Source organism: Arachis hypogaea, chromosome 17, assembly GCF_003086295.3.
Source record: "Arachis hypogaea cultivar Tifrunner chromosome 17, arahy.Tifrunner.gnm2.J5K5, whole genome shotgun sequence".
Lineage (NCBI taxonomy): Eukaryota > Viridiplantae > Streptophyta > Magnoliopsida > Fabales > Fabaceae > Arachis > Arachis hypogaea.
Genome location: NC_092052.1, coordinates 125,487,886 through 125,502,804, shown reverse-complemented (window position 1 = coordinate 125,502,804; position 14,919 = coordinate 125,487,886). Strand labels below are relative to the sequence as shown.

At 32.7% G+C, this 14,919-nt stretch overlaps 1 protein-coding gene and 1 long non-coding RNA gene across 2 annotated transcripts; both read right to left on the bottom strand.

Moving 5' to 3' along the window:
- Positions 1 to 122: 122 nt before the first annotated feature.
- LOC112765643 (F-box protein CPR1-like) lies at positions 123 to 1,599 on the bottom strand. Its single transcript, XM_025811524.3, has one exon. The coding sequence runs from the start codon at positions 1,597 to 1,599 to the stop codon at positions 445 to 447; it is 1,155 nt and encodes a 384-aa protein (XP_025667309.1). The 3' UTR covers positions 123 to 444.
- A 10,009-nt stretch (positions 1,600 to 11,608) lies between these two features.
- Positions 11,609 to 14,059, bottom strand: LOC112766926 (uncharacterized). The gene is made up of 2 exons (XR_011875662.1): positions 12,150 to 14,059; positions 11,609 to 11,880 (listed from the first exon to the last, which is right to left on the bottom strand). It is a non-coding gene; the product is annotated as an uncharacterized lncRNA (long non-coding RNA).
- Positions 14,060 to 14,919: the final 860 nt, after the last annotated feature.

Sequence of the window (14,919 nt, the reverse complement as noted above, 5' to 3'; positions counted from 1 at the left end):
CTTCTTCCATTTGGCATATAGCAGCTATAACTTCAGTTCTTGGTTAATTACCAATACTTTTTTGCCCAAGGGTTTTATCAGTCACATATTTGTCAAAGCTAACATCGAACAGAGTATACAAGTATACAATCAATGAGAAAAGTATATTTATCTATAGCAATCAGCACAATAAGGAAGCATATATAAGATTTTCATGGTAAAGGTCACAAGCTTTAGAACTGAAAAAGAGCTAAACCCTAAAACCTCACCACAAGACTAGACTTTAGAAAGCAAGACACTGATTAATAATCCCCCAAGCATCTGATACATCAAGTTTCACCATGAATAGACAAAATTCACATCTGAATGCAACTTGATGCACATGCATCTTGCTCATCACTTTACATTAATCACAAAACAATAAAAACTAGCAGGGATAATGTGGTGCAACGCATAGCAGAAGAGTTAAATAACATTATTCTTCTTATCCTTATGCTTATTATCACTAGGGAGCAGCAAGAGACTCTCTGTATATACATGGTAACTGCCATATTTGTAAATATCGTGTGGAAGATGAGCAGGACATGTAAAATGTTGGAGCAGCTCTCCTCTGATATTATATTTGGCAAACTTTAATGGTCTAGCAAGAATAGAATCTAGTGCAATAATGTCACAACCATTGGATAAGCATAGAGGCTCAAACTCTAAACAAGGAATCACATACAAAGTCCAAGATGAGTGCACTCTGTATTGTTTCATCACCCATATGTGTGTGTTACCTTCAACATAGTCCTGAAAATACAAGGCTAGGCACCCTCCTAGTATGACAAATGTGGCAGGACCACCCATTATGAGTTGTTCAGGCAAAGACATCTTTGAGAAACTTCTTTCCTTCAAATCAAATATAAGAAGACCTTCACTGTAATGTTTGAGAGAGTAAGGCAACCAATGAATAGAGCCATTCAAGAACAACCCCTCAGATTCCCACAAACAAAAACCGAATCGTTTGGGGAGTGCAGCATCAAGATTAATCCATGAATTGGTTCTCAAGGACAAGCAATCTAAGAGTTGGCAGTTACTATCCTTCCAAGCTACAACAACTAAGTAGTCATCCTGTGTTGCATCGTAACCAAATCCATACAGAATCGCATTACCGGGAAAATAAAAGTACCTGCCCTTACTACGATGAAGAATATTTAACCAAGAGTAAGATACTCTTTTGCTGAATCCGGTGAGTGGGTTCCATACTACAAAAAAGTGTGGCTCTTGGTGTAAGAGAACAAACCCTCTGCAGGATCCCATTACACGAAACTTAGAAGGTGGCTGCTTCTTGAAAGGGAAAGATACCTCTTTTACTTGGTAATTGTCGCCATTAAATACTTCTTCAACGTGAACAAGGTAAGACTTCGTGGAGACTTTTCTGTAGATGCACGCATGGGTGGGTGCGAGAGAGAGGTGAAGATGCGATTCCGCAAAGTCTGGATCGGAAATGAGAGAGTGCCAAAGCTTCGAAACGCACCTGAGGCGACCAAGGTGTTTGACCGGAATCCTCAGTAAGATTATGTGAATCAGGTCAAGAGGGAGGATGTCGTGAATGCTCTTCTGCTTGTTCTCCTCCATGATCGATCACTCTTCAGCTTTGTTCTTTTGTTAGGGTTTCTGCCTTGGTACAACACGGGATTTGAATCTGCTTCTGAACACGGGATTATTAGATAAACTTATAAAGCATTAACCCCAAATTGTTATGTGGAAACTCAGGTGCATGCACCTAGTTCTCATCTTTGTAAATTTATGGGGATATAAAGAGTTTTTTAATTTTGATATGGAGTGATTGTTGGTGTATATAGTATAATATGATTATGAAGGTATATGGTGTTTTATAGGGTTGTGATGGCTATGCAGAACAAATTGGATGGACCAATTGGAATGACGGTAATCAGACGGTCCGATTTTAGTAATCAGACAGTACACACGTACTGCTTCTACGTGGTGCACATCCAGCAGCTTTTGTGGTTGGCTTCGTTGCATTTATATCTTATTTGAGTGTCATTTTCTTACTACTTCCACTTGGTGCGCATGCAGCTACTTTTGTGGTTGGCTTTGTTGCATCTATATCCTATTTGATTGTCACCCCCTCACTTCCTAAAGAAAAAGGACGGTTTGATTTCTTCCCCCCTAAACAGGGTATATTGTATATCACTCTAAAACTCCATAACTCCAGTGTAACTCACATTTGTGAATCATATAAAAAAAGGAAAATGCTACTTGTACAATAAAATTCATCCTTTATTTAGCCTTTAAATCTAATATTTTATTATTTTAATTTTTTAATTAATTATATTTCCTATTTTTAAGGAACCACTTTTATTTTGAATACTTATCACCGTAAAATTTGTAACCACTTGTAATATATTAATTTTTTTCAAACTAAACCATAAAACTCATAACAACTTTCGTATACTAAGTTTTAAAAAATCAATGAAGTTTTCAAAATTAATTAAACTCCAATTATTTTTTTTATTCAAAACATTTAAAACTCATGTCAAAAACACATCTAAAATTAAATAAACAACATAAACACATTTAAATTTATGTATTAACACATCTAAATTATTCTCATTGTAGTTCTAAATTACATATTGAATACAGAAAAAATTAAACTCAAATACACATCCAAAATTATAAGAATGCATTCTAAATATTTTATCAACACATCCAAAACTCATGTGAAAAAACTTATATATGTACATAAGAATATAATGAACAATATAAACACATCCAAAATTAAGTATTGACACATCCAAATTAGGTTACTATTACAACTACCAAATCAAACATATGAGTGCAAAAGAAAATTATAATCACAAATACATTTAAAAAAAAAAGAAAAAAAAACACAGACACTTGCAATATTATACATAAATTTAAAAAAATAGAACTTTTTATTAAGCAAAAAAAGGATAACATATCTTCATGAATGAACTCAACCAAAATTTTTTAGAATTTTGCAAGCAGAAATATTAGAGACAGAAGGAGTGCGACGTGGGGGAAGAGACAGAAGGAGGCGCGGGAGAAGGGGGCGGTTGTGCGTGGTGCGAGGGAGGAGACCAGGGACAGAGAGGAGTCCATCGATGGAGGAGGCGCGGGGCATGCGCAAGGGAAGTGCGCTTTGCGGGGAGGAGCGCGTCGTCGAAGGAAGAGATCGTCGCAGAGGAGTGCGCAACGCGGGAGAAGACGAAAGTGGCCACAGATGAGGAGGGGGAGGCGCTGCATCTCTAGATCTTTACGGAGCGAAGATTTTACTATTGATTTAAGATGATTTAAGATTTATTTTAAAATTTTAAATTCAAAATTTTGAATTCTAACTAATTTTATTTTTAGATGTGTATTTAAATTGTAATATATTAATAATTAAATATATTAAATCTAAAATAGAAATTTAAAATTGAAATTTAAATTTTAAATTTTAGTTTTATTTAGTTTGTATTTTGAAGGTGTATTTAATTTTAAAAAGACATTAAATCTATTTATAATTTTTAGATGTGTTTGTTTTACTTTTTTTTTAATTATTGTAATAAAAGGCTAAATATTGTACAACTTTTAAAGGATACCTAGTTGAATTGTAAAAAAAATAGCCTAGTAATAAAACATTGATTTTTAAATATTTAATTACTCTATTCATCTTTGCTTTTAATTTTGTAATTATGTATTTGTGAAGGAAAAAATAGTAAAGTTAACGAAATATTTTTTTACGAATTGAAAATACTCATAAGGAAGAATCTAATGAGATCTTTGAACACATATTTTTTAGAAGGAATATTCCAATAATTTTAACGCTTTTGATACAGAAAAGTCCTATATAAAGATCCAATTGAAAGAAAACAAATATAATAACCAAATTGCGAATTCGATAAAACATAAAGACCAACAGAGTAATTAAACTTTTTTTTAAATATAAAATAACAATAATCATATTATGTGTATACTAAATAATTTGTCGCGAATCTGAGTTTCATTTAAGGGTCTGGTCAATGAGTTGCTAGCGAGTGAGCTGACCACTCGACCAACTCAATTTGGTTTAAAAAAATACATGTATTTATAGACAAATATATAACAATTAATTTAGTAACTATTTTTTGTTGGTGGTGGTAACACTGCAGGTGAAAGTTCTGTTCGTTCCTTATCTAATTGGAGCCGAACGAGAATGCCAAGCAAGAGTAGAAGATCGGGGCCGCCAGAATGGTGCGGTTATGGCTGCTGGCCGTAGGGGTGTCCATGGATCGGATCGTATCCGCAGATCCGCGGTAAATATCCGCATCCGATCCGAAAATTGCGGATACGATCCGATCCGCACTCTTTGCGGATCGGATCGCGGATATCCGCGTATCCGATCCGCGGATCCGCAGATTCGCACAATAATAATTAAAAAATAAATAAATATATATGTTTGGTATTATATTTACTTGTTTGTATGTTTTAGTTAGTAATTATTATTCATATATTGTATTATTTTATTTTTGTTATTTAGAAAGAGTTTGATTAAAAATATTTTAGGAATAAATAAGTTTAAAAGTATAAAAAAAATATTTTTATTGAATCTTTTTACATAAAAATATGATTAAAATGAGAAGGTTTAATCATGCGGATATATCCGATATCCGATCCGCACATTTGCGGATCGGATCGGATCGGATCCGGCACTAAAAAGCGCGGATATCATATCCGATCCGATCCGATGGAAATTGTGCAGATCGGATCGAATTTTCGGCCATATCCGATCCGATCCGATCCGCGGACACCCTTAGCTGGCCGGTTCTCAGATGGTTTGGCACAAATTTAAATCCAAACAAACCATTTTATGGTTGCCCCAATTATAATGTGGGTTAGAAAAATTACTTGTGTTGTTATAATTGTCCTTACCTCATTGTTCTTCTGTTGTTCTTGTCTGAAGTTTGATCGTTTCTTCGTTACAGACAAGTGAGAAGAGATGGTGTGGACTTTTTGTTTGGGCAGATTCTGAAAATGATGAACAGATTGATAAGACAGAATCTTGTGGTGCTGATTATGAAGTGAAGGTGAACTTTGATTGGAGGTTTCGGAGGTTGGAGGAAGATGTCCGGATGCAAAAAGTGATTACCCAGTTGTTAGTGTTAGTTGTATCTATATTGATAGTGTTTGGTGGTTATTCTGTATTGTAAATGATAAAGAGTTGGTGGTAGATTTTCTGTGAACAATAAATGTAAAAAAAGCTCCTGTTGATGAAATGAAAATGTTGTTTACTATGAAATTATTGTTATTTATGTTTGTTCATGGAATGAACCAAAATCAATAAATGATGAAGAAGGCAATAAAAGTGATTGAAAAATCACAAAGCATAGTGTATTAAGATAAATTTTATTGTTTGGTAAAAAACAGCAAATGACAAAGATAAAAGGCAACTAAAGAACATGAAGCTGCTATGAGTAATTTTCTCAAAAGTAAAACATCACAAAAGAAGCATAAAGGATCACAATTCATCATCTAGTCATTGTCTGTTGAAAAAGCCTAATTACACAAAACAGAACCCTATACAGATTTATCTAAAGTCTTCAATTCTTCTTTCTTGGAGGCTTAAACACTAGAGTTGGGATGAACTTCATCAAATTGGCAAATTTTGTTGATGTTGCTAAAGACGCACCCTGCAAGGGATTCACTGTTGGAGAGGTTGCCGGTAGAGAGGATTTTCTTTTTGGTGACAGCTTCGAAGGCCTTTTCATACTAGGATCCTATATGAAAAAAAGTTGACATTAAATATAATTGAGTAGTTCACTTAAATCATGAAAGCATAAATATATAAATATTAAGCTACCTGTTGAGAATCTTCTGCCTCAGAAGCAGTTGGCTGAGATATCTCGATCTCTACAGGTTGTGAAACGGGATTGCTTTTCCCATCACCTTGGTCACCATCATTTTGGGGCTGCTCAACTTGCTGCTCAAGCGTAGGATGTCCTTCATTTTTTTTCTTCTTCTCAGCCGCTTCGGCAGCATCAGCCACCCTCTTCTTTTTGCAGCCCCTCTTTGTATGCCCCTTTTCACCACAGAAGCTGCAGGTAAAGGTCTTCAACTACCTTTTTAGATGTACACCGTCTCCACTGTTACTCAACAATTTTGGATCAACTTTAGGCTTTTTAGTTTCTAAACCACTCTTCTCATCTGCATCCATCCTCCTCTTCATCTTGAGTTTTTCAGGTTTTGTCTTGGTTTAGAGTTCTTGACATTGGTGGTGGCTGTGTGACTTTAGATGTGGTGTGAACTTTGGTTTTGGAGTGTGATGGTTGTGTTTGCCGTGGGGATGTCTTATTTTTGTTGGGGCTGAATTTGCAAGAACTATTGGGTACAGAATTTCCTGTGGGAGCAACTATGAGTGCACTAGTCTCATTGAGTGGAGGACTCACATCAGCATCTGTAGTAGTATTACACCCTCTCCACCATCATCATCCAGATATACAACTGTGTTATCTCCCTCTAATTCCTCTGGCACTGACACTCCATGCTCGAAATACACATCAATCACCCCGTCATTTGTCCTAGCATAATTCACCAACTCTCTTATCTCTTTGTCACTGTTTACGTTTCTCAACCCATTATCCAAGCATTTTCTAGGAACATGCCACCAGCAATGCTTTATGTTATTGTACCCAAGCTCCTTATGGTAGTTCCGTATGAAGAATACATCTAGAGTATCAATATCTAGATCACCTAAACATGCCTTGTTGTCCGGAGAATATACCATAATCCCTTCTACATTTTTTTTTGAAGTCACCCCCATGATGAAACATGATGTCCAACCTCTCTTCCCTCTACAAGAAATTCAAAATTTTCACTTAATACAAGCAGATTTTGTTGGCCTATTAATGCATTATAAAAAAAAAAAAACAAAATCAACACCACAACAACACATATTTTTTCACTTCTACATATATCATTTATCATATCCCTGTTTCATTCGAGTAAAATAGAGCAATCCCACAAAATCTCAACCAACCTTCAAACCCTAGACACTACAATGACAACAAAACGAGTAAACTTCAACCACACTAATAACTTGCATATCATCAATCAATACTGTATTGAAAATCCAAGGAAAAAAAAAGAAGGTTACCTTGATTCTGATCACAATGTCGAAACCTTGTGTTTCTGATGGAGGAGGAGAACAACGAAAAGAACCTTCAATCAGATTACTTCTTCTCTCAACTTTTTCAACCCAGCAAATACAACTCTACCGTAATGCCACTGATGAAGAGATAAAGATGAAGTGAGAGGGTGGAAGAAGAGACGAATGAAGTGTTTGTATTGGAGAGAAAACTGTTTTTCATGTTAAATAACATCTAAACGGCGTCGTTTTTTGCACTCAAGAGCGCCAAACCAAAACGACGACGTTTTGGAGCCCTCCAGCGTGGCAAAACATCGCCACGTCAGCGTTCCGGTGATGACTTATCACCAGAAATATGTCCAGGGACCACTATGAGTGCTCGGAGCTTTATCTGGAGAACTACAATGGAAAAATTTGGGTTTTGAGGACTGCATTGGGTATTTATGCGAATCTCAGAGACGACTATGGGAATTTACTCCAATATTGAGCAAGAAAATTAAGAAACACTAGAGAAAGAAAACTTTTGTAGGAAAAATATTTTTTTACTCAAACGTTATAAATGACTCACATACAAACACCCATTCTAATCTTTATAATTTTTATCTTTATTTATAGTCATTCACATCTTCAATGAATAATTAGAATTAAATCTAATTAAGGGTTTAGATTAAATATCTAAAATTTTATTATAAATATCTAATCTATAACATTTTTTTAAATATTTTTTTATTATTTTACCATACTTTTCATATTTTTATATATATTCACACTCTTTTAAAATAATCTATAACTTTTTAGAGTCTTTTAGAATTTTTTAAAATCTTTCAAAACTTTTTAAACTATTCCAAACATTCTCAAATACTCTAAAATATTATACAAACACAGTTAAATAAAACATTTTAAAATTGACCGTGACATAAAGCTAAAATGTACACGACAATTTTGTCTTTAAAGAAAAAATAGAAGATTTGATTTTTTTTTTGTTACAATAGGAGATTTGAATTTGCTTTTGAACACAAGGGATTATTAATTGGATAAACCACCAAAAATATATTCGTTGACAAAAATACACTCAAATTTTGTTATTGATAAAAATGTCCTCAAATAATTTAAAAATGCAACAAAATACTAACATTAAATACATATTCTCAAAAGATATTTTAGAGGTTGAATTTTGATGTTTTGCTAGCATGATTAAAAAATAATATATTTTTATCCTTAAAATTTGGTGAATTTTACTAAGTATATATATTTTTGTCAACAACCAATAATTTTAATAAATCACAAAAAATATAGAATTAGCAAAAAATTACCAAATTTTAAGAATAAGAATATCTCATTTTTCTAATCATGCTTGCAAAAAATCACATCAAAATTCAATCTTTAAGGCATTTTTTGAGAAATACATATTTAATATTCGATATTTTTGTAGCGTTTTAAAATTATATGAGAACATTTTTGTCAATAAAAAAATTAGGATACATTTTGTCAACAACAAAATTATTTGAGTACATTTTTTACAGTTTACCCTAATTTATTAGTTAAACTTAGCAATTAAACCCCAAAATGTTATTTTTGTAAATTTATGTGTGATATCTAATAATAAAAAGATTGTTTTTAAGAATATAAAAGTGAGAAATTAGTCTCTAATTTTTTTAAACTGTTATATTAGATATATTATTTTTTAAAATAATAAAATAACAATAATTATGTTACATGTAAATAAAAAATTAACTATCAAATCAGCTAATTGTATAAAATATATGTCAAAATACAAAATAAAAATTAAAAATAAATTAAATAATATATGTATTTAAACACATATACATAGTAATTAATTTTTTATATGCATTTTGTATTTTTGTAATAGATTATTTTTTATTAATAAAATGTGTAAAATATAAAAATAATATGTATAAAAATATACATTATATGATAAATGATTTAGTAGTTAATTGTAGGAATAAAGACTCAATTTGGTCCTTGTTCATTTTTACGAAGGACAAGAGCCTTGCTAAAAAAAAAAAGAGATACTTCGGGCCTCAATTTTTTTATTTTAGGATAATACAATTTTTCTATTAAAAAATATATTAAATAGTAACGAAAATTAGTTTTGTGGGAGATTTTATTTTTATTTTGTGGAGGTTTTAAACTCGCACAAACTATTAATAAGTTTATTTTTGAAAAATTCTTTCATCGGTGGTGGTTAAATGGAGAAAGACCATTACTTGAAATGATATTGCAGACAAAAAATAATTGCACTATGAAAGCTTTTTAAAGGAAAAAAATAGCATCGAACAAGAAATGAAATTAGATAACATTAATGTTGATGATATTTGTATTGATGATGTTAATAGTAGAGAAGATAACGATGGTGATAAAATCTGGTTACACAATAAAAAAATAGAGATAGAAGTGATAATGATGAGGATGAAGAAGATAGTGGTCATAGTTGGTTATATTGTTGAAAAGAACTTTGTGAGATTTAGAACTCCACAAATTACAAATAAAACTCTCACAAAACTAATTTTCGTTACTATTTAACTGATATTTTATCAGAGGCGCATTATCCTAAAATAAAAAAGTTGAGTAATTGTAGACAAAGGCTGAATTGAGTCTTTACTCCTAATGGTAGCATTGAGTTATTGACACAGCAACAATACCATACAATGACTACTTATTAGTGTTAGACCTATACAACTAAATAAAAAAGAGAAAAGGACAAATAGGTCCTTGACCTTTTGCCCCGCGGACATTTTCGTCCTTAACCATTGAAAAATACTTTTAAGTCCTTGACCTTCACAAAACTTGGACGGATCAGTCCCTGACGGAGGGATTTGGACGGATCAGTCCCTGACGGAGGCATTTAGACGGAGGGACGGATCTGTCCAAATTTTGTGAAGGTCAGGGACTTAAAAGTATTTTCAATGGTCAGAGACGAAAATGTCCGCGCGACAAAAGGTTAGGGACCTATTTATCATTTTCTCTAAAAAACTACCGAAGTAGCCAAAAATAAGATACTCCTATGTCTAGGTTCCCGAGAGATGCAGGCAAAATTACCAGCCAAAATAAGTGCATTTGAGAATAACTATAGTTGTTCATAATGAAATTTCTGGTTATGTTGCAGTTAAGTGATTTTGTAATGGTGGTAGATGTGGCTGTTTTTTTTTTTTTTTTTTTTTTATCTTGCTGCAAGTTTTTTCTCTGTCTTTTGCTGCATCGAGTAAAGTATTAGGTCATCAAAATTTGTACTCTTGATCAATCTAAACTCTAAAATATATAAAATACACCTATGTTTCAAAGGATTCCTCTATTTTGCATTTTGGACAAAGTATTAAACAGTGTGAATTTAAGACATTCCTATATGGTTAGCTTTTTCTGGACACTACCATAAGTTTCAAAGTGAAATGAAGAAACATGAATAACAAATAAACAAAACAAGCAAAAACGTATTCATTGAGTACTTAATACATGAATGGGACCGTGCTTTATGTTTACCCCCAAAATTCTGTTAGTCGCTTTCTATAGAAGAAAGGTGAAAATAAAACGCACGTTAAATTAAACAAGCCAATAAAGTGTACGTTAAGCACTTAGCAGCATAGTCCAAGATATTATTCTTCTCGAATATTTCAGCATTCATCACCTCATCTCCAGCTCTTCAATACCAGAATAACTTGCTTGACTTTTTCATCATAATATGGAGCCCTTAAACTAGATATAACAATGATAGCTCTATGCTGTTGATCCATATAATCTTAAATGGCCAAGAAAAAAATTGAAGAAGAATCAAATATAAAATTATGCCTACTTAAGAAAGGCATATTTAACATTTCAGTTTTAAACATTTATTTGTATCTAGATCTGCTCATAAATTTCCTTTTTTTTTCTTTTAATTTCAGAGTGCAATAGCTTTCATCTTTTGTTATACATTCAGAAACGGGTTAAAAGAAGACGGAAGCTAGCAAGTTATGTCTTCATTTTGCTATGATACTTCTATAGAGATCTACGAAAAACAGGGCAAAGAAGAACAAAGAGACACAAGACTGTTTTAAGTGTCCACACCCCAGCTTAAAAGTTCAGAATTGCATTTAATAAAAATATATCTAAAAGTTAATCCTAAAACTAGGAAGTACCTAACAAAATAACGTTGAAAGTCATACATAAAAATGTAAAATTTACACCACCATAGCAACTATATCAACATGCTACAACGTTTCATTACCAATACAACAAAATATAAGATGAAAACAGAAAACTTAACGTGGTTCAATTAACCTACCATGATAGAAAGTCCTAGCTACGAGCACATATTCTATGAACAATTAAGAATTCAAGCGACTAACACAAAGATCCTAACTGTAATCCCAACAAACAAAATACTGAAATACTTACTACTAAGACCAAACTGAATTGACAAATTAACAATTTGTTTACATGTTAAATCTCATATTGATGTGTGATATTCTGTGTAGACATGATAATGCAACCAAAGAAATATTGAAAAAGATAAAGCATTTAATATAACAGATTGGATTCAACTAGAAGAAGCTATATTTGCACTTTCAAATGTTCCAGTTTTTAACATTCATAGTTGGAAGGAAAATCATAATTTAAAGCAAAGCCAAAATAAAATAAAATTCTCTAGAAGCTTCTTCCAGCTCAATTTGTCAATCCTACACTTTATTTACAACAGAATTAAGTGTCTTTGTCATGCAGTCATTCTCTTCTAATTCTCTTTCCTTGTTTGACATCTTTCTGATTCTGATGGCCTACAGAAAAGATCACCATTGCATTACACATGAAAAAAGAATAAAAGTTAAAATCCCTCACCACAAGACTAGGCTTTAGGAAGCAAGACAGTGTGATCAATGATTTCCTAAGTATTGATAAATTCCAATTTCACCATCCATAGACAAAAGTGGCATTTGATTGGAACTTGATGCATAATGCATATTACTCATTACTTATTCATTAGTCACAATGCAATGAAAACTAACAGGAATAGCTTGGTGCAAAGCATAGGAGAATAGTTACATACCGATTATCTTATCCTTAACGTCAGTAGGGAGTGGCAAGAGACTCTCTGTATACACAGTAACGGGTTCACGGAAGGGAAGCCGACAAGGAAGATTTTTAATATGCTTGAGGAAGTCTCCTCTGACATTATATATGAAGTACCGTACTTTATGAGAGAAAATATAACCTATTCCAATAATATCACCATTCCTGGATAAGGACAAAGGCCAGAAGTTTACACAAGGAATCTGATAGAGAGTCCAAGATGAATGCACTTTATATTCTTTCATCACCCATATGTGAGTGTTACAGCTATCATGATTGGGATAATACAAGGCTAGGCAGCCTCCTAGTAAGGCGAGCCTTGAATAGGAGCATGCACTCATTACAGGTTGTTCCGGGGCAGATATCATTGAGAAAGTTCTCTCCTTCAGATCAAAGATAAGAATAGCATCCCTGTAAGCTTTGAGACAAAGGCAGCCAATGAATAGCACCATTCAAGAGCAATCCATGAGGTTGCCACTCCATAAGACCCAATGATTTGGGGAGTGCAGCATCAAGATTAATCCATGAATTGGTTCTCAAGGAAAAGCAATCAAAGTGATAATGGTCATCCTTATCCTGCCAAGCTACAACAACTAAGTAGTCATCCTGTGAAACATCATAACCAAATCCATAGAGATGGAACTTCTTGGGAAGGCTAACGCCCTTGTGCTTACAACCAGAAACAATATGAGAGTAGGATATTCTTTTGTTGGATCCAGTCAGTGGGTTCCATACCACAAGAAAATGTAGGTTTCCATGTAAGAGAACATAGCCTCTGCACGATCCCAGGACCTTAAAATCACAAACTAAGTTTTTATTCTTGAAAGGGGGATACACCACTTTTATGCGTGATGCATCATTGTCGTCAATAGGGGTGTGCATGGCCCGGCCCAACCCGAAGACCCGGCCCGGTCCCGAACACTTTAGGGACTAATTTGGTGTGATTTCATCGGGTCTAGGACCGGGTATGGGTCTCAAAAGTAGACCCGGTCATTATTTCGGGTCGGGTCCGGGTCATAGCTCGGGTCACCCGAAATCGGCCCGGTGGCCCGGTCATCATACACAATTAATATTTTGTGTTATTAGTGATGGATGATGGCTATTATTATGTGAAATTTAAGTATTGTAAACCTTAATATTTTGTGTTATTAGTCATTATATATAAGACTATAAGTTAATGTTTTATGTTTAAAATGCATAAGACTTTAGACTAATGCATAATTTTGTGTTATTTGTATTGATTTAAATATTTGGTGTTATTAGGCAATATTAGTATTGATTATGGTTATACTTTAATTTTAGAGAAGAGTTACTTCTTATTATATTTTTCTAAGTAAATTTTACCATGTCAAATAATGGTTGGAGTCTTAGAAATTTGGATATTTTTACATGCTAACTTACAAGAAGGTATCAATGTAATATAATGTTAACGGCCCGGTTTTCACCCGATTTTTACCCGGTATAATCGTGGCCCGAAAATGTATAGGTTTTATCAGGTCTAGGGTCGGGTTCGGGTCTAACAAATAGACCCGGTATATATTTCGGGCCGGGTCTGGGTCACATTAAACCCGGTTTCACCCGGCCCATGCACACCCCTACTCGTCAATAAATAGTGCCAAGTAAGCCTGAGTGTAGTTTATTGTGAAGATGAATGCGTTGGTGGCTGCAGGAGAATATTGAAAATGCAATTCCGCAAAGTGTGGATCGGAAATAAGAGAATACCAGAGGTTCGAAACGCACCTGAGGCGAACGAGATGGTTGGCCGGCACTAAGATTGTGTGAATCAGGTCATGAGGGAGGATGTCGTGAATGCTCTTCTGCTTCTTCTCTATGCTCGACGCCTCTTTGGCTTTGTTCTTCTATTTAGGTTAAAACTTAAAACACGGGATTATTAGATAAAACTCAAGGTATTAACCCTAAATTGTTATTTTGTAAATTTATGGATAATAATAAAAAAAATTGGTTTTTTAGGATATAAAAGGGAGAAATTAGTTTCTCATTTTTAAATTTTTATATTAGATATATTGCTTTTCAAAAATGTAAAACAATAGTAAGTATGTATATACTAAAAATCAATTATTAAATTAATTATTTAAATATAATACATATTAAAATATAAAATAAATATTAAAAAAGTTAAAAAACACGTGTATTTATTTTATATACAAATATATCATCACTAATTTAGTGACTATTTTTTATATTTGATTAGCATTTTTGTTACACAAATTTAGTCTCTAATCTTTTTAAAATTACGTTGATTAATTTTTGTTTTTTTTATTCTATTTATATTCTAAAATCATGTTTAAAATATGATATTATAACATATCTTTTTAAAGTGTGTTTAAGTAGTTCTAGTAAATACATCTGTTATGAAATTGTATGAGTATTTAAAAAATTATTTTTTATCTTTTAGTATATTTAAAAAAATTTTAATAGTAAAAATAAAAATATTTAAAAAATAAAAAATATTATTTTTTAGAAGTTATAATTCATGTGTAAAAAATTTTTAAACTTTATTTATGTACAGAAAAATTTTAAAAAGGCAATACTAAATTTCTCCTTACACACTTTTAGCACATAGAAAATTAACCAGAAAATTGAAATAGAAATCTGAATTAAAAATTTACAACTTATACATTCAAAAATCAATGAAAGAATATTGTAGAGAATACATGCAAATTGACTATTTTAAAGTGCAGTTCACATCACAAATCTCATAGGGAGATGTGATATTCTGTTTAGAA